Genomic DNA, 20,247 nt, shown 5'->3' on the forward strand with positions numbered 1-20,247 from the left:
TACTTCACTGGGAGGTCATTCCATACATCCACCACCCTTTTTATAAAAAAAATATTTTTTTCATGTTGCTCCTGAGTATACTTCCTTTTGAGCTTCATACTATGACCATAAAATAGGAAAAACCCTTTCGTGCATCTGGACCTAAGTTTTATCTCACTGGGTTTATGATGCAGACTCAACATCATTCTGGTGTCATTTCTCTGGACTGTATGTACTCTATCAACATCCTTCTGGAGGTACAGTCTCCAGAACTGGACACACTACTCCGGATTAGGTCTCACCAATCATTTGTACAGAGGCATTTTCTCCTTTTTCTACAGATACTTCTTCCTATGCATCATAACATTCCTCTGATTCTGACCACTGTCTTATTGCTGTTTTGCAACCTTGAGATCATCTGATCTCATTATTCATAGGTCTTACCCCTTACTTCATTGACATACTGTTTCCTTGGATTTCTGCATCCCAAATACATGACTCTGCACTTTTTTGCATCGAATGTTACTGCTAAGAACTTGATCGTTCCTCAAGCATCCTTAGATGACAAATCATTTGGTTTGACATCAGGCGTGTGTGTCCTGTTGTACATCTTAATTTAATGTGTAAAAACACAAACTTTTCCTACTAACCCCTCTACAGCATCACTTATGAAAGTATTGACAGAAGCAGTGTTAAGATTTTTGTGGATCCATCAGAAGATAAGTCAACTTGGAACAGAGATTGTAGGGAAGACAATTGATGAGCGGTCAACGACCAGAATCGAACAAGCAAGTGGTAACCAATCCTGTCCAAAATCAGACAGTGTTGGGGCAGGCAGCAAACAAAGTCCAGAATCCAGCAATGGTTTGGGGCAGGCAGCAAACAAGCCAAGTCCAGAATCCAATAATGGTTCGGGGCAGGCAGCAAACAATCCAAGTCCAGAATCCAGCAATGGGACGGGGCAGGCAGCAAACAATCCAAGTCCAGAATTAAGCAGTGAGTCAATGCAGCAAAGGGAAGCCCAAGGACAGAACTCACACACAACAGGAACTCACAAGGCAGGACCAGGAAACCAGGGGGAACACAAGGAGCAGGACAATCAGCACAATCCAGTAGAAGCAACATTGCTGAAGTGAAGAGCTGCAGGAAACTGCCGCTTAAATGCTGACTGCTTCTGACCCCTTTCGCGGAGACTTCCGGCGGGGACGTTCAGCTTGGCAGGAAGGAGGGACCAAAATGGAACACGCCTCATGTCACGCTTCTCTCAGAGGGAGCCGTTGCTGCTGCCGACAGCAGCCATTGCCGTGCTGAGGAAATGCTGTGGACAGGCAAGGATTGGGTCGTTTCGTAACAGTACCTCCCATGCAATGTCCCTTCCTCTGCCTCCAAGGCCTGGGCTTAAATGAAAAGAGTTGATGGAATTCATGAATAAGTAGAGGAGCTTGAATATTACTGGCGGGCTCCCAAGAGTTTTCCTCTGAGCCATAACCTTTCCAGGAGATCAGATATTGTAGTTCTTTTCTTCCTTTTCTAACATTCCAGATCTCGTCTACTTGATACTGTGTGTCATCATCAAATATTGTAGGTGAAGATTGTTTTGGCTTCCTAGTTAGCCAAGACAGAATTGCAGGTTTAAGAAGAGATACATGAAATACATCGTGAATTTGAAATGTGGACGGTGGTTTGAGACTATATGTGATATTTCCTATTTGTCTCTCAACTGGAAATGATCCCACAAATCGAGGAGAACATTTTAATGAGGGCATTCAAAATCGGAGATTTCGAGTACTTAACCATACCAGTTCTCCTGGATGGAACTGTGGTGCCGATCGTTGCTTCCTGTCTGCCTGTTTTTTAGCGCAAGCTGCAGCCCACTCCAGAAGCTGATGAATATTCTGCCATAATTTGAGTAATTCTTGGGTAGTGAGATTGACGGCCGGACATGTTGGTACTCGAGGATGTCGTCCGAAGACCAGATAAAAGGGCAATGTCCCTGTAGCCTGATTAACATGATTATTATGACACATCTCAACCCATAAAAGTAAGGAGAACCAATCATCCTGATGCTGGTTCACATAACATCATAGAAAGGTTTTAAGTGATTGATTAGTTTGCACCACTAATCCATTAGATTGAGGATGATAAGCTGAGAAAAAATCAAGTTGAATTCTGAATTTTTTTTACAAAGACCCTTCCAATAATGTGCAGTAAACTGAACTCCTCTATCAGATAAGATGTGATGAGGAAGTCCATGTAGTCGAAAAACATGCTGATCAAACAATCGTGCCAACTCTGGTTCAGATGGTAGTCCAGGGAGGGCAAGCAAGTGGGCCATCCTTGAAAAGTGATCAACCATTCCCCAAATCGTATTGTTTCCTTCAGAAGAGGGCAGATCTGTGATGAACATAAGAAATTGCCATGCTGGGTCAGACCAAGGGTCCATCAAGCCCAGCATCCTGTTTCCAACAGAGGCCAAAACCAGGCCACAAGAACCTGGCAATTACCCAAACACTAAGAAGAACCCATGCTACTGATGCAATTAATAGCAGTGGCTATTCCCTAAGAGGTAGATCTTCAAAACATACGCGCACGCGAACAAAAGTACACCATATTTTATAAGAAACGTGCGTAGCCGCACGTATCTTATAAAGTCTGGGGTCGGCGTGCGCAAGGCTGCGCAAAATCGGCAGCCTGTGTGTGCCGAGCTGCGCAGCCTGCCTCCATTCCCTCCGAGGCCGCTCCGAAATCGGAGCGGCCTCGGAGGGAACTTTCCTTCGGCGTCCCCCCACCTTCCCCTATCTACCCCACCCCCCCAGCCCTATCTAAATCCCCCCCCCCCCACCTTTGTTGGGCAAGTTACGCCTGCCGCCCCAGCATCCCCTGGCACAGGCCGCAGTGCCGGGGGACTCAGGACCGCCCTCCCGGCCTGCCCCCGAACCATCACCACGCCCCCGGACACGCCCCCTCCCGCCCCTTTTACGAAGTCCCGGGGCTTTGTGTGTGCCGGCGGCCTATGCAAAATAGGCACGCCAGCGCGCAAGTGCCCTGCGTGCGTAAATCCAGGAGGATTTACGCGAGCAAGGGTTTTTAAAATCTACCCCTAAGTATAATTGATTAATAGCCATTAATAGACTTCTCCTCCAAGAACTTATCCAAACCTTTTTTGAACCCAGCTACACTAACTGCACTAACCACATCCTCTGGCAACAAATTCCAGAGCTTTATTGTGTTGTGAGGCCCGATCGCGATCGCATGCGATCGGGCCTCCCTACCTTTTCCCCGCAGGCTGGATGGGACTCCTCTTCCGGGGGTCGGTGGAGCGCGGGCCATGGCGTGACGGCGTCCTGCCGTCAGAAGACAGCATCGGGAGAGCCGCGGCTGGCCCCGCCCCTTAAAGGGGCCGGGCCGCGAAGACGAGGTCGGCCCCGGAAATGGACGTCAGCGGTGAGGGAGATTTAAACTCCCTCCGTGAAGACACAGATGCCTTCACAACAGGTCTAGTGCGTTGCTGTGTCTGTGCTGTCTGGTTTCCTGCTGACTCCTGCCTTGTTCCTGTTTTGCCTTGCCTGCCGCCTGCCTGGACCTCGGACTGTATACGGACCCTGCCTTGCCTGCCGCCTGCCTGGACCTCGGATTGGACTTTAACTTTGCCTTGCCTGCCGCCTGCTTGGACCTCAGATTGGACCCCGACCTTGCCTTGTTCACTGCCTGCCCTGAATCCGGATTGGACTTCACGCTGCCTTTTCGGTACACTGCTCCTGACCCCTGCCTGAAACTTGGACATTTTATCTGATAGTCTCCGGCCTGTACCCTGTTCTGCTGAGCCCAGCGAAGGGTACTGAGGGGTTGCAGTACCAGGACTTCCACCTTCTGGAGGCGTAAGGCACCTGGTTCCTCAGGTGGGTGTCTCTCTCTCCGGGTAAAGGGTCCACTGCATAACAGATTGTGAAGGCCATGGACCCGGTGGATCTGTCTGGGCTTCAGGCAATTCCGGGCCTTGCCCAGCAGCTGATGCAGCAGCGTCAGCAGCAACAACAGCAGCAACTGAGCTTGGAGGCACTAACAGCTACGGTGGATCGGTTAGTGCGGCACCTGGAAACATCCCATGGAGTCGAAGCCGCTGTTCCTGCACCGCCTCCGCCTAGTGTTTCTGCCTCAGTTTCTCATCTGCCCGCTCCCCCTCGCTTTTCCGGGGAGGCCAAGTTATGTCGAGGCTTCATTAACCAGTGCTTCATTAGGATTTCATTACAAGGACAGCAATTCCCCAACGACCAGACGAAAACCGCATTTATCATCTCCTTGCTCGACGGGAAGGCTATGGCGTGGGCATCTCCCCTATGGGAAAGGACGGATCCCATATTGAGCGGCTTGTCCAAATTCGTTGCCACATTTCGCCAGGTTTTCGATGAGCCAGGAAGATCAGCTACCGCCTCATCCGAACTACTAAACCTACGTCAAGGGCCCCGTACTTTAGTGGACTTTGCCATCGAATTTCATACACTGGCTTCGGAAGTAGGATGGCAACCAGACTGCCTAAGGGGCATTTTTCTGGAAGGCTTATCCCCCTCGCATCAAGGACGAACTTGCGGGTAGAGATCTTCCTGAGAATCTAGATTCCTTGATCGACCTGGCGGGCCGTATTGACCGACGGATCCAACAGAGGGCCAAAGAAGCAAGATCCTCTCGCCGAATGTTTTCCTTGGCTCCTAATTTTTCCCATCCCTTGGTGACTCCCGGTACGGCTGAAGTTCCGACGGAGACAAAAGAAGAGCCTATGCAGTTGGGTAGGAGCCGGCTGACAGCGGAAGAGAAACAGCGACGAAGGAAGATGGGGCTGTGCCTATACTGCGGCAACCGAGGTCACCTTCTTGCTCAGTGTCCCGAATGCCCGGGAAACTACCGGTCCTAGGTGTCTTGGGGGGGGGCAGACCCTAGGGAGTAATCTTGCTCCTCAATTTGTAGTACCTGTGACTCTTCGAGGTGATGCAGGGCCTTTCTCCACCCAGGCCCTGGTTGATTCCGGTGCCAGGGGAAATTTCATCTTGGCGGAACTGGTCCATCAATTACAGATTCCGACACTCCCTCGGGAGACACCATTATTTGTTTCGTCCATTCATGGGGAGAACCTCCCGGGACGGATTACCTCCTGCACTGCACTTATACTCCTCTCCACAGGAGTATTGCACCATGAAGAAATTACCTTTCTCGTCTTGGAAAAAGCCATCCACCCAGTGGTACTGGGTCTGCCCTGGTTACAACGACATTCTCCTACCATTGATTGGAGAACTCTCCAAATTGCGGCATGGGGCCCAGACTGCCATGGGACTTGTATTCAATGGACACATCAATCTGCTATTCCGATCACTGCCACTAAAATTGCTATACCACCCCAATACTCCGATTTCATGGACGTTTTTTCTAAAGAGAAAGCGGAGATCCTACCCTGTCATCGAAGATTCGATTGTGCAATCAATTTGCTCCCTGACACCATTCCTCCTAGGGGGCGGATTTACCCACTTTCGGGCCCAGAATCTCAGGCCATGTCGGATTATATCCAGGAGAACCTCGCACGGGGATTCATCCGTCCTTCCACGTCTCCGGCAGGGGCGGGGTTTTTCTTCGTACCCAAGAAAGACGGGTCGTTAAGACCATGTATTGACTACAGGGGTCTTAACGCCATTACTCGCAAGGATCGTTACCCCCTTCCTCTGATACCTGAATTACTAGACCAATTACACGATGCTAAAGTTTTCTCGAAACTGGACTTGCGGGGAGCATATAATTTGGTTCGAATCAAACCAGGGGACGAGTGGAAGACCGCCTTTAACACTCGTAATGGTCACTACGAATATCTAGTAATGCCATTTGGATTATGCAATGCACCTGCCGTCTTCCAGAACCTTATGAATGAGGTATTTCGGGATATGTTATATAAACAGGTGATTATTTATTTGGACGACATCCTTATTTATTCTAAGGATCTGGCTACCCATCGTAAGGACGTTAGACAGGTCCTCCAGCGATTAAGAGAGAACCAATTGTTCGTGAAGCTGGAGAACTGCCTCTTCGAAAGACAGTCGATACCCTTCTTAGGGTTTATTGTATCCACCACGGGATTTCTGATGGATCCAGAGAAGGTGGCTTGTATTCGGGACTGGCCACAACCTACGGGACTTCGGGCCATCCAGCGATTTCTGGGTTTTGCTAATTTCTACCAGAATTTTATTCCACATTATTCACACATTATAGCACCCATTACTGCTCTGACCAGGAAAGGGGCAGACACAAAGAAATGGCCACCCGAGGCCCTACAAGCTTTTAAGGAGATCAAACTCGCTTTTCTTCAGGAATCTTGCCTTCATCACCCAGACCCCAACCGACCCTTCATTGTGGAGGTGGATGCTTCTGAAATAGCTGTCGGTGCAGTCCTCAGTCAGCATTCGGTCCGTGGGGCATTACTCCCCTGTTCCTTCTTCTCTAAAAAAATTCTCACCTGCCGAGAAAAACTACGGTATTGGCGACAAGGAATTGTTGGCCATCAAGATGGCCTTGGAAGAATGGAGGCAATGGCTGGAAGGGGCCCAACATACCATCACAGTCTATACGGACCACAAGAATTTGGAGTATCTTAACAAGGCTCAACGGCTCAATCCTCGACAAGCCCGCTGGTCATTATTTTTTTCACGGTTTGACTTCATACTCAAATACCGTCCCGCTACCAAGAATGGTTGGGCTGATGCTCTTTCTAGATCTTATGAGACTGAAGATTCTCCTGAGACTTTTAATTACATCATCGACCCTGCCAAGCTGATGCTTGTGGTTACCGAGACAATACCCCCTGGTAAGATGGTCGTCCCCCTCAGGCTTCGTCCGAAGGTGCTTTCATGGGCACATGATTCACTGTCAGCAGGACATCCCGGAAGAACAAGAACTTGGGAACTTCTATCACGTTACTACTGGTGGCCGCAGATGAAGAAAGATGTACAAGCATATGTTTCTTCTTGCCCGAAATGCGCTCAGCAGAAGCTTTTACCTGGTCGACCCTGGGGCCTCCTCCAGCCCCTTCCACCTCCTCGAGAACCTTGGACGCATATCTCTATGGATTTTGTTGTGGACCTTCCACTATCTGGTGGGAACCAGGTAGTATGGGTGGTTGTCGATCGGTTCTCTAAGATGGCCCATTTTGTGCCCTTACCCAAGTTGCCCTCTGCTCCTGAACTGGCGGACCTATTTTCGACGCATATTTTCCGTCTCCATGGACTTCCACTCCACATTACCTCGGACAGGGGACCTCAATTTACGGCTAAATATTGGAATGGACTTTGCAAGAAGTTTGGCATCCAACTGGACTTCACGACTGCATTTCACCTGCAAGGCAATGGCCAGGCGGAGCGGGTTAACAGAGGACTAAAATTGTTTTTACGTCTTTTTGTGAATCATCGCCAAGATGACTGGGCTCTCCTTCTACCTTGGGCGGAATTTTCTCATAATTCCCATATACACTCAGCCACTGGACAATCACCGTTTCAAGTCGTTTTTGGAAGACAGCCATGACCCCAGGTACTTCTACCGCTTTCTGTGGATTCCCCGGCTGCTCAATTCTCGGCGCAGCAACTCCGTGACCTTTGGGAGACCACCAATGCCCGGCTTCATAGAGCGGCTGAAGCGGCCAAACGTATGGCTGACAGACATCGTAGACCTGCTCCACAGTTCAATTCGGGAGATCGAGTTTGGCTGTCTACTCGTCATTTACGTCTACGGGTTCCGTCCATGCGACTTGCTCCTCGGTACATCGGACCGTTCTTCATCTGCAGACGCCTGGGTCCCGTAACTTACAGACTACGGCTCCCATCTACTCTCCGGATCCACAATTCTTTCCATGTGTCGCTGCTCAAACCTCTGATCTCTTCCCCCTTTCATGAACCACCACCTCCACCTTCCACTATTGTTTCTGAAGAAGACACCATCTATCAAGTTCGGGAGATTCTGGACATCCGTCACCATCATAGGCGATGGGAGTATTTGATCGCTTGGGAAGGGTTCGGTCCAGAGGAGAACTCGTGGGAACCAGCTGTCAATATATTGGATAAAACTCTACTCAATCAATTTCATCTTGCACATCCAGAAAAGCCAGGTCCGTCCAGGAGGGGGCGTAAGAAGGGGGGTACTGTTGTGAGGCCCGATCGCAATCGCATGCGATCGGGCCTCCCTACCTTTTCCCCGCAGGCTGGACGGGACTCCTCTTCCGGGGGTCGGCGGAGCACGGGCTGCGGCGTGACGGCGTCCTGCCGTCAGAAGACAGCATCGGGAGAGCCGCGGCTGGCCCCGCCCCTTAAAGGGGCTGGGCCGCGAAGACTAAGTCGGCCCCGGAAATGGACGTCAGCGGTGAGGGAGATTTAAACTCCCTCCGTGAAGACACAGATGCCTTCACAACAGGTCTAGTGCGTTGCTGTGTCTGTGCTATCTGGTTTCCTGCTGACTCCTGCCTTGTTCCTTTTTTGCCTTGCCTGCCGCCTGCCTGGACCTCGGACTGTATACTGACCCTGCCTTGCCTGCCGCCTGCCTGGACCTCGGATTGGACTTTAACTTTGCCTTGCCTGCCGCCTGCCTGGACCTCGGATTGGACTTTAACTTCGCCTTGCCTGCCGCCTGCCTGAACCTTGGATTGGACCCCAACCTCGCCTTGTTCACTGCCTGCCCTGAATCCGGATTGGACTACACGCTGCCTTTTCGGTACACTGCTCCTGACCCCTGCCTGGAACTTGGACATTTTATCTGATAGTCTCCGGCCTGTACCCTGTTCTGCTGAGGCCCAGCGAAGGGTACTGAGGGGTTGCAGTACCAGGACTTCCACCTTCCGGAGGCTTAAGGCACCTGATTCCTCAGGTGGGTGTCTCTCTCTCCGGGTAAAGGGTCCACTGCATAACATATTGTGTGTTGAGTGAAAAAGAATTTTCTCCGATTAGTCTTAAATGTGCTACTTGCTAACTTCATGGAATGACCCCTAGTCCTTCTATTATTTGAAAGTTTAAATAACCAAGTCACATCTACTCGTTCAAGACCTCTCATGATCTTAAAGACCTCTATCATATCCCCCCTCAGCCGTCTCTTCTCCAAGCTGAACAGTCCTAAACTCTTCAGCCTTTCCTCATAGGGGAGCTGTTCCATCCCCTTTATCATTTTGGTCACCCTTCTCTGTACCTTCTCCATCGCAACTGTATCTTTTTTGAGATATAGAAGGCCGGTATTCATAGTCAGCGGTATTGTAATTTGGGAATTCCTCTCTGCCAGGAGTTCCCCTGAAATAGAAGATAGTGTAAGAGCAACTCTCAGAGGTTCAGTGGGAGTTTGGTACTGCTGTACAGTACTTTCTTCAATGAAGTTCCCAGCCACCCCCATCTCTAGGAAAGCTTGAGGATGTATCAGGTTTGTATTTATGGAAAGACTTACAGGAATTAGAATCTGCGGAGAGGGAGCTGAATGACCCAGAGTGGCCTCTCCTACCAACCCTAGGTCCAAGAGTTTCCCGGTTTAAAGGGACAAAAGCTGCATAAAGGCTGACTCCGCACAATATAGACAGATATTATGTTGCCGATGTTGCTGTCATTCTTCAGGCGAAATCCTGACTTGTTCTATTTGAATGGGTTCCTCGGAGGAGGGCCACGATTCCTGACGTTTGGTGGGAAGAACTGGGCATTGAAACATAAGTGCTAATCACACCAGATGGTGAAGGGCGGCTCTCTCCCAGGATCTTTCCTGAAACCGAAGATCCAGACATATTGCCAGCCAGATCAATTCTTCTAAAGAATCTGGCAGTTCTTGTCCAGCCACCTTGTCCTTTATGGATTCTTATAGTCCTTGGCAAAAAATGGCTATAAGACTATCCTCTCCCCACCAAAATTCAGCAGCCGGAGTCCAAAAGTGAACCGCATACTCTCCGACAGAGCGAGAGCCCTGATGAATTTGTAATAGGTCAGAGGCTGCAGAGGTCGAATGTCCTGCTTCATCAAAAACCAAACGAAAGTCTCTAAGAAACTGGTCCAAGTTGTCCAATAAATGATCATCTCATTCCCAAAATGGAGATGCCCAAGCTAGAGCTGAACTCTCCCGCAAAGAAAGAATGAAAATGACCTTTGTTTTGTCAGTGGAAAATAGTAGTGCCTGGAGTGAGAAGTGCATTTTGCACTGGTTAATAAAACCTCTGCATTGAAATGAGGAGGGGGCAATCGAAGAATTGCATTTGTGGATGAATTGGGAGGAGTCAGTGCTGGCAAGGTTATGGCAAGCGCATCCATTCGGGCTGCAGGTATTTCAAGAATCCCTGTCACTTGATCCAGAACTCCTTGCTGTTGCTGAACTTGGGTCGCCAGGCCAGGAATGGCTTTTTAAGGCTGTTAGATCTACCAGATCCATGGCCTCAGCAAACTGTTAGGATTTTTTTGGATCCACCAGAAGAAACTAACAGTCTTACCTTGGAAAGTAGATTGGAGTGAAGACAATTGACGAGCAGTCAGCGACCAGAATTAAACAGGCGACCAAGACAAGCGGTAACCAGTCCAGTCCAGAATCCAGCATTGGGTTGAGGCAGGCAGCAAACAATCCAAGTCTAGAATCCAGAAATAGGTTGAGGCAGGCAGCAAACAGTCCAAGTCCAGAATCAAGCAATGAGTCAATGGAGCAAAGGGAAGCCCAAGGACCGAACTCACACACAACAGGAACTCATAAGGCAGGACCAGAAAGCTGGGGGAAAACGAGGAGCAGGACAATTGGCACAATCCAGCAGGTCTTCTTCCTGTCCATTAGACTTTTGGGGCTGTATATGGTACTCCAGGAAATTTTGGCAGACCTGGGAGTTTTTGGGACAGAGGTCTTATACCTTTTCCCATTATTAGTCCTTTTGCTTCAAGAAGGACAGTTTGTTGGGATCTGCCACCTCCAGATAAACACAGTGAGAACTGTATTGTTATGACTACCGGCCGTGGCAAACCGGGACCGACCACTTACCCCAGTACCCGGACGGACCACCGACGCTGAGGCTGGCGTCGAGGGTTCCTTCAGTGGCAGCAGCCGCTGCTGCCCCAAGATGGCCGCGGCGTTCTTCCCCGCGCGGCTAAGCTCCGCCCCCTGATGTCTGCTATGGCCGCGCGGGCGGCTATGGCCTGGAATTTAAAGAGATACTCACAGGAAGTGGGCTGGTCCCTTCCTGCTGCATCTTACTTGCTGGTGACTATTTAAGGCAAGGTCTGAACCCTGAGACCTTGCCTTGGCTTCTTGGCTCCTGAGTTTGTCTCTGCTCCTGGTTCCTGCTTGTTATCCCTATGCTTGATTCCTGGACCGGCTGACGTATCTTCTGGCTCTCGACGCCTGGACTGGCTGCGGATATCTCTGGCTCTCGACCCCTGGATTGGCTGCGGATATCTCTGGCTCTTGACCCCTGGACTGGCTGTGGAACTCTCTGGCACTCGACCTCTGATTGGCTGTGGAACTTCCTGGCTCTTGATCACTGGACTGTTGGCAGTACCCTCTAGCTCCTGGGTACTGACTAGGACTTCTGAGGAATCCTCGGGGTTGGCTCTTCAACCAGCTGAAGGCGTCAGCTACTGCTTACATGACCTGCTGGAGGGGCCAGCTATCTGGACAACACGACCGGCAGGAGGCGCCTGCATCCAGATCTTCTTCAATCCTACCTGCAATCCCGAGGACCGGCCTCGCCTACCGACGGTGGCCTAAACGGACATCGCCGGACCAAGGGCCCACACCTCTGAGCGCAACATGTATATAGCATTTCTACCTTTGCTTTGTCCACCCCTAAACTAGGTTGTATAATTGCCAAAATGTATGATTGATTTTCTATTATAAAACAAATAATCTGAATGGATATATGGTTATTTGTTCTCAGCTTCCAAGCTAATTATTTTCACTTTGTATCTAAATGATGTAAATGATGTTATCTATAGCTTGCAATTAGATGGAATGTCAGCTGGTCTCGTAACTGTTCAGAAATGTTCTATAATCTTGTAGCTCAGCATCTTTGTTTGTCTAGAAAAACACATACAAGGCTGAAGCTATAATGATATTAGAAAAACTGCCTTTGATCAAAAACTTAGGAGAACAAGAATAATGACTTCATTTGTGACATGTCAAAAAATGTTTCACTGCCTCTTCACCACTTTCATGTCTGTGATGGGGGCTGTAAGCACCACAACACCAGAGATAGGCAAACATCTTTCCCTATTTTATCATAGGTGGGCCCAGCTAGCAATGCATCAGTGGGTACTCGAGATTGTGCAACATGGTTATGCCTTGGAATTCTCCCAATGCTTTTAAGGTTTCCCCTTGTCAGTCCACCGAGAAGAAAACCGCAGTGTTGTCCACTCTTCAAAGACTTATTAAGAACATAAGAAAATGCCATACTGGGTCAGACCAAGGGTCCATCAAGCCCAGCATCCTGTTTCCAACAGTGGCCAATCCAGGCCATAAGAACCTGGCAAGTACCCAAAAACTAAGTCTATTCCATGTAACCATTGCTAATGGCAGTGGCTATTCTCTAAGTGAACTTAATAGCAGGTAATGGACTTCTCCTCCAAGAACTTATCCAATCCTTTTTTAAACACAGCTATACTAACTGCACTAACCACATCCTCCGGCAACAAATTCCAGAGTTTAATTGTGCGTTGAGTAAAAATGAACTTTCTCCGATTAGTTTTAAATGTGCCCCATGCTAACTTCATGGAGTGTCCCCTAGTCTTTCTACTATCCGAAAGAGTACATAACCGATTCACATCTGCCCGTTCTAGACCTCTCATGATTTTAAACACCTCTATCATATCCCCCCTCAGTCGTCTCTTCTCCAAGCTGAAAAGTCCTAACCTCTTTAGTCTTTCCTCATAGGGGAGTTGTTCCATTCCCCTTATCATTTTGGTAGCCCTTCTCTGTACCTTCTCCATCGCAATTATATCTTTTTTGAGATGCGGCGACCAGAATTGTACACAGTATTCAAGGTGCTGTCTCACCATGGAGCGATACAGAGGCATTATGACATTTTCCGTTTTATTCATCATTCCTTTTCTAATAATTCCCAACATTCTGTTTGCTTTTTTGACTGCCGCAGCACACTGAACCGACGATTTCAATGTGTTATTGGATTAAAGGCAGTTGTTCCAGTACTGGAAGGCCAGAAAGGACTAGGGTGTTACTCTATTTACTTTGTGATTCCAAAAAAGGAAAAGTTAATTTCGCCATATCCTGGATCTGAAATAAGTAAACGATTTCTTAAAAGTTACCCATTTCAGAATGGAGACCTTGAGATCGGTTGTCATGGCAGTCAAAAAGAGGAATTCCTTACCTTCTTAGATTTGATGGAAGCATATCTTAAAATTCCTAGTGAGAAGAACACCTGTGGTATCTATGTTTTGCATTGTTGGGTTGCCATTTTCATTTTCAGGCACTATCTGTAACATAGATTGAGAAAATGGTCCCTTGTGACTGCAGTGTGGTTGACACGGCCTAACAAGTGAACCTGCTAGGCCCAAACTGGCAGCTGGCAGAGAAGCCCGTAGGCAGGACCAACTGGAGCTTCGCCTATACCAGCCGTTTCCCCTACAGGTTGAGCCCTTGAGCTCTGGTGGCTGGCAGAACTTAGATGGGTCCCTGGGGCTATCCAGATAGTGTCCAATCCAAGCAAGGGAAGTGGCAGGCAGTAGACAGTGGATCAATACCAAGCTAGATGTCAGGCTAGGCAGCAGACAGAAGAACCGATACCAAGCCAGAGGTCATGGCAAGCAGCAGATAGGAAAGGTCAGGAGCTAGGCTGTGGTCAGAATCCAGAGAATCAATCCAAGACGAACAGGACAGAAGACTAACAAGACAATCAGGACTAAAGAGACAAGCAAGGCAGGGTATGGGCAAGAACAGGAACAAGGACCGGAAGGGCAAGGAACAAGGCAATGGAAAGGCAACCAAGAAACACAGAAACAAGACAGGAATAGATTAGACAAGGCACAAGCAAAGCACAAACACTTCTAGCAACACACACTGAGACACAAGGATGCTAGGGAACCTGTTGCTGAGACGCTGGCTTATTGCAAAGACGTCCTTATATACTGATGGGAGATGTGATGGCATCAGCCAGCACCACAGAAAGTCCTGGCTAGGGAGCCTATAAAAGGAAGTCCAGAGTTACAGGAAGTTATATCCCAGGTCTTTGGAACACCATGCTGCCGGAAACTATGCCAGATTTGCTTTGGATCAGAGGTGAGGGACGTAAAAATACAGTCTTTTGCACTGGGCTTCCAGGGGAACCTGTGGTGAAATTCCACCACCAGCTGGGGAACTTTTAGATTGGTGGTAAGTTCCCTTGAATTCTTCTCAGGTTCTTCCAGTCGATGAGAGTGTACTTGATTCCGGACCTGCAGGAATCTAGAATTTCTTCCACCTCAAATTGGGTATCTTCCTCGCTGATTTCAGGTTTTTGGAGGGTTGGTTGGCTTCGCTAACAAAGAAGTATAGGCTTCATCAAGGAGATATGGAAGACATTATATATCCATAGAGATGTGGGAAACGAGTTTATAGGTGCTTGTGCCTAGTTGCCACTCGAAGGCCGCATGAATCAGGGTGCATCTTAAACTGCAGATTCTTAAAACTAAGCCAGACCAAGGTACCAAGCTGGGGAACAGGCGAAGGGTGTCATATGTTGTCAACTTGGGCTTTGGGGTTATGCTGTAAGAGGACAGCATCTACTCCAAGGGTGGAAGCATTTACCTCCAGGATGAAAGGTTTTATTGGATCTGGGTGATGCAGGCAGGGACCCCATGTAAACTGTTCCTTAAGTTGTTCAAAAGCTCGAGTGGCATCTGCAGACCACTTCTTGGTGTCGACTCCTTTCTTTGTAAGGGCGATCAGGGGGACTGCCAATTAGGAGTAGTTGGAAATAATTTGCCTGTAGTAATTCACAAAACCCAGGAAATGTTGCAGTGCAAGACAGCAAGATGGATACCAAGCCAGAGGTTGGGGCAGGCAGCAGACAGCAGAATCAATACCAACCCAGAGGTCGGGGCAGGCAGCAGACAGGAAAGGTCAGGAGCCAGGCTGACAAGACTAACAAAACATACAGAACTAAAGAGGCATGCAAGGCAGGGCATGGGCAGGGACAGGAAACAAGGGTCAGAAGGGCAAGGAACAAGGCAACAAGAAGGCAACCAAGGAGACACAGAAACAAGATAGGAACAGACAAGACACAAGTGAGGCACAAAACACAACTAGCAATTTGCACTGGGACACAAGGTTGCCAAGGGATCTGTTGCTAACAGATGGTCTGTCTTTGAAAGGGCACATATGATGAAGAAAGGTTATTTGCTGGCCGTAGTCTATGCTTTTGACCAGGAAGTTTTCCACTTCTTTGGCTTTGTTCAGTTGTGGCTAGTCTTCGAGGATTGGAATGTTGAGCATTGGTGCTTGCCTGACTGGGCCTTGATGTTGCAGGATTTCCTGCAGGAGAGTCTATCTAAAGGTTTGGCCTTCAGTACATTGAAGGTACAGGTGGGGGCCCTCTCTGTTGAAGAAAGATTCAGGGTTGTTTTATATCCTTTCACCCTGATGTGTCTCATTTCTTATGAGATATTAAGCACATTCAGCCGCCACTGTAAATCCCAGTTTCTTTGTTCGATCTGAATTTATTTCTTTCCTTTTTAGCAGGATCTCTGTTCGTTCTGCTTAAGAGGATGTCTCTGTGCTTTGTCACTTTGAAGGTATTCCTGGTAGCCATTTGTTCAGCACGTAGGGTGTCAGAGTAACAGGGACTTTCTTGTAGGAAGCCTTTTCTGATGATTACTCAGGATAGGGTAAGGCTTTGCATGGTGCCCTCCTTTCTGCCAAAGGTGGACTCAGGTTTTCATATGAATCAAGCAGTATCCTTGCCGTTCTTGTATAAGCAGCAGGATGTAGAGGCGTATATGTTTCTGCATCCTTTGGATGTACAGCAACATATTTTATTGTATCTGAAGGTCACTAATGAGTTTCGGAGGTCTGAACATCTCAAGTGGTGCCCAGGGTTACAGTAGCGTGTTAGATCAAGGAGGTGATCACAGCGCCGTACGTAGAAGTTGGAATACTCTTACCGAAGCAGATCAGAGCTCATTCCATGAGAGTACAGGCTATTTCATGGGCAGAGCTTCGGCTGATCTCTCCACTAGAAATTTGTAAGGTGGCGACCTGGTTGTTATTGCATACTTCTGCAAGATTCTATCGTTTGGATGTCTGAGTTAGGGAGGAAGTCTCCTTTGGAAGTGTTGCGAGGGGCTCATGCAACTTCCCACCCATACAAGGAATAGCTTTGGTGCATCCCAATAAAGGAAGGTGAAATTACTATTTACCTGATAATTGCCTTTCCTCTAGAACAGTTAGGCCAGTCCATGCTCTCTCCCAATGCTGCTAATTTCTTTATTGTGAAGAAGAGTTGAATGAATGCATGCAGATATCTACATTTGGGTAAGTAAAAAAAAAAAAAAGGGGGGGGGGGGGAGTTTCATCTCTTGCCTGGTTTGTTTTTGTGGTGGTTTTCCCTGTTTTCCACTAGTCCTTTGATTTCTTGGCCTTCTGGAAGTTTAAAAAAAAAAAAGAAGGAAAAGGGGGCATAGCTGAGTATATATATATATGTTCCAGTTTAAATATTATCTGGCTTTCAAAGATATCCACAGTTAGCGTTTGCAAAAACATTCTGGCAGACTTGTGTTAGCACAAGGCTATACGAAGAGTGACATCAGCGAGTCTGTTTATCTTTGTCTTCATCTGCTGGTAAGCGTGCACAACCCATGTGTAATGGACTGGCCTCATTGTTCTAGAGGAAAAGAAATTATAAGGTAAGTAATAATTTCATCTTTTTAACTAAATAGCTATGAGAGTTTTAGAATGATGTGCATATTAGCATCTTATTAATTTATTTTATTAATTTATTTTATGATTGTTAGTTATGCATTACTCTGTTTTCATTTACTATTATCTAATTTTATGTATTTGTTATATGCTACTTACATGTATAAGATGGTAAATGTGCAATTGTAAATTTCCTAATGCTATATTTTTGCTTTAATTAACTAATTAACTAAAATAAATCTCTCTCTTAGGAATGGTATGGTCAGATGTTAAGAGACTCTGGTATGATGGATTGGAAGATTTCTTAGAAGAGTCTCGCAATCAGCTGAGCTTTGTCATGAATTCTCTGTATTTGGCAACCTTTGCACTCAAAGTGGTGGCTCATAGCAAGGTAATGGCTTATTATATCAGTTTGTAGCATGTCTAATCTCAATACATGTATTTATTTATTTATTTATTTATTGATTGATTGATTGATTGAAAGTAAGAGTATGATTAAAGAGAGAATGACAGGACTAATTTTGTAGGCTTTGTGGTATTATAGAATACAATAATACTTCATTACATTACAAAGTGCATTCAGTATCAAGTTAATGCAATGCTTCCCAACCCTCTCCATGTGGCACACATAGCCAGTCTAGTTTTCAAGATTGCCACAATGAGTATGCATGAGATAGATTTGCATACCATTCACTGAGTTAATGTGATAATATGTTTTTAATGATAACAAATGCTATTTTTAAATGTGTGTACTATAATAACTACAGGTCCTGGATACATTATAATATACAAAGAATAGCTGAATGCTAGAGGATTCCCATGAAGTATGGCTCTTTCTGTATAAATATGTAACTAAAATATGCTAATACACTGAAAAAAATGGCATCCCTCAAAAGGGCATAACAGCCCTGCTTTGCACTTTCATACAATAGTGTGGTTACCATTGTAATCCACTTGAATATGCAGAAATAAAGATTAACAGAAAAAATATAAGGTAATATACCTTTTTATTGGACTAACTCAATACATTTCTTGACTAGGAACTAATATTCCATCATGTCAAAACAAAATGAGCAGTTAAACACAAAAGATACAGTTGCCTAGTGGTGTCAAAGGAGGGAAGTGATGTGTGAGAATGATGAAAAGACCCACAAAGAAACAGCCCTTTTAAGTATGTTTTGCAATGTCTGATCATTTTAATGTTGAATGTTCTTGGATAGTTCTGACTTTCCCTTTGGTATGACCTTTATGAACACCAACATAAAAGGACTTAATAGGGAGGGCCCTGAGTTTCCTTACCCTTTGTCACATTCGATTGTATTTTTGGGCTACAACACCCTTGGCTTTTACCTGCTCATTCTGTTTTGGCCTGATGAATGGAGTATAGATTCCAAAAGTTAGTCAAGAAATATTTTCTTCTTCATCCAGTCAGATCAGTCCAGATGAATAGGTTATGCTTACAAAGTAGAAGATGGAAACAGAGAACAACAGACTCGCTGATGTCATAAGAACATAAGATATGCCATACTGGGTCAGACCAAGGGTTCATCAAGCCCAGTATCTTGTTTCCAACAGTGGCCAATATAAGTCACAAGTACCTGGCCAGTACCCAAACATTAGACAGATCACAAGCTACTATTGCTAATTAATTACTGTCATAGCAGTTTATGGATTTATCCTCTAGGAACTTATCCAAACCTTTTTTAAACCCAGTTACACTAAATGCTGTAAAGCAGAGTTGCTTACTTTTAACAGGTGTTCTCCCAGGATAATAGGATGTTAGTCCTCAGATGGGTGACACCATCAGAGGGAGCCCGCCATGGAACACCCCCGTCAAAGTTTTAAATGTGTGAACTATAATAACTACAGGTCCAAGACACATTATAATATACAAAGAATAACTGAATGCTAGAAGATTCCCATGAAGTATGGCTCTTTCTGTATAAATATGTAACTAAAATATGCTAATATACTGAAAAAACATGGCATCCCTCAAAAGGGCATGCCCAGCACGCCACCAACCTTTATATGCCACCAACCCCTTATATGCATGCATGCTGAGTAGCCTGCCAGTATTCTTTGTCTCCAGCAGATGGTAGGCAAGCATCCTATGCTGTGGACTGAGATGGTTAGACTGGATAAAGAAGAAGAAACTTTTATTGAGGATAGGCAGCTTCTGAGGTGAAAGCCATATACTCTTTCCCTCAGTTGAACAGTCCTGGACTTGGGGGCACTTGCAATGTTCTGGAAAAGAAGGGTAATTGCCCTTCCCCCTCCCAGTCCCCTCTTCCTCAGTTGATTTTTGTTTTTCCTCTCCAATGGTTAAAAAAAGGAGGGGGGGGGGAAGGCAGTAGTTTTGCCCTTTTTCTCTGCTGCTTATTCTTTATGCGCAGGACAAAGTTTACATAAAAAGAATCCAGTGAGAGTAGAGGGAAAGAATTAACTGTTTAGCAGGGCGGCAACCAGGAGGTTAAGAATCCCTTCAATAGCAGTTGGATGTGTGTGGAATATAAAGTCTCACAGGACAAGCAGGATGGTAGTCTTCACATATGGGTGATGTCAGTGGCGGAGCCCTGTTACGGAAAACTTTTCTGTCAAAGTTTCTATAAAGCTTTGACTGACACTGGCACACTGAGTGCACTGAGCATGCTCAGCCTGCAATTATCCCTGTGACCACAGGTGTCTCCCCTCAGTCTTCTTTTTTTCCACTCTGCAGTAAGCATAGTGGTTAGGAGCTCTGTGAGAAATTCTCACAATTTTTTCTCATGGAAACACTTAAACTTTTACGTCACAAATGCTTTTTCCTTGCACGGTCTCCATTCGCGTACATTTAATCAACGCTCGGTGAGTACTATGCCCTGTTTTTCGGTCGGTTCCTGTCACCTCACTACGGTTTTCCCGGCCTACCAATCGAATTGCGGCCTTCCCTCTCCCTATGTTTTCAAAGTTAGCCCCACATAGCCTGCGAGTGTCCTCCTGTGACCCTCTGCCTGGTTATTAGCGCTAGTGGGATAGGGAATTCCATGGTTACTGTTGCTGCCAGGTCCTCTGTCGAATTCATACCTCGGTACCTTCGTGCAGTTGATACCCCCATCACTACCGTCGGTACCCCCATCCAGGCCGTCCTGCCTTTTTCGATGCCATCGACACCCCTCCCCCCATTTTCCGTCGATGCTATCGATCCCCGCATCGATTCTTTCAATGCCATCAATGTTTTCATCCATGGCGCTGATATTTCCATCGGTTGTTGATGCCCGGGTGGATGCCATCGATGCACACCTTGGTGTCGTCGGTGCCATTGATGCCTGGGTTGATGCCATCAATACCCGGGTCGATTCCATCGATACCCAGGTCCACGCCATTGTCGATGCCCGGGTCGATTCCATCGATGCTGTCAAC

The 20,247-nt window shown here is 46.9% G+C and overlaps 1 protein-coding gene across 4 annotated transcripts in view; it reads left to right on the forward strand.

Moving 5' to 3' along the window:
- The window catches only part of TRPC1 (transient receptor potential cation channel subfamily C member 1), a 205,611-nt gene that overhangs the window by 92,754 nt on the left and 92,610 nt on the right, over positions 1 to 20,247 (forward strand). For all 4 annotated transcript variants that reach the window (XM_029615475.1, XM_029615478.1, XM_029615476.1 and 1 more), the window contains exon 8: positions 17,100 to 17,239. In XM_029615475.1, the coding sequence (XP_029471335.1) occupies positions 17,100 to 17,239 (140 nt within the window). The remainder of the gene's footprint in view (positions 1 to 17,099; positions 17,240 to 20,247) is intronic.

This window comes from Rhinatrema bivittatum, chromosome 9, assembly GCF_901001135.1.
Source record: "Rhinatrema bivittatum chromosome 9, aRhiBiv1.1, whole genome shotgun sequence".
Lineage (NCBI taxonomy): Eukaryota > Metazoa > Chordata > Amphibia > Gymnophiona > Rhinatrematidae > Rhinatrema > Rhinatrema bivittatum.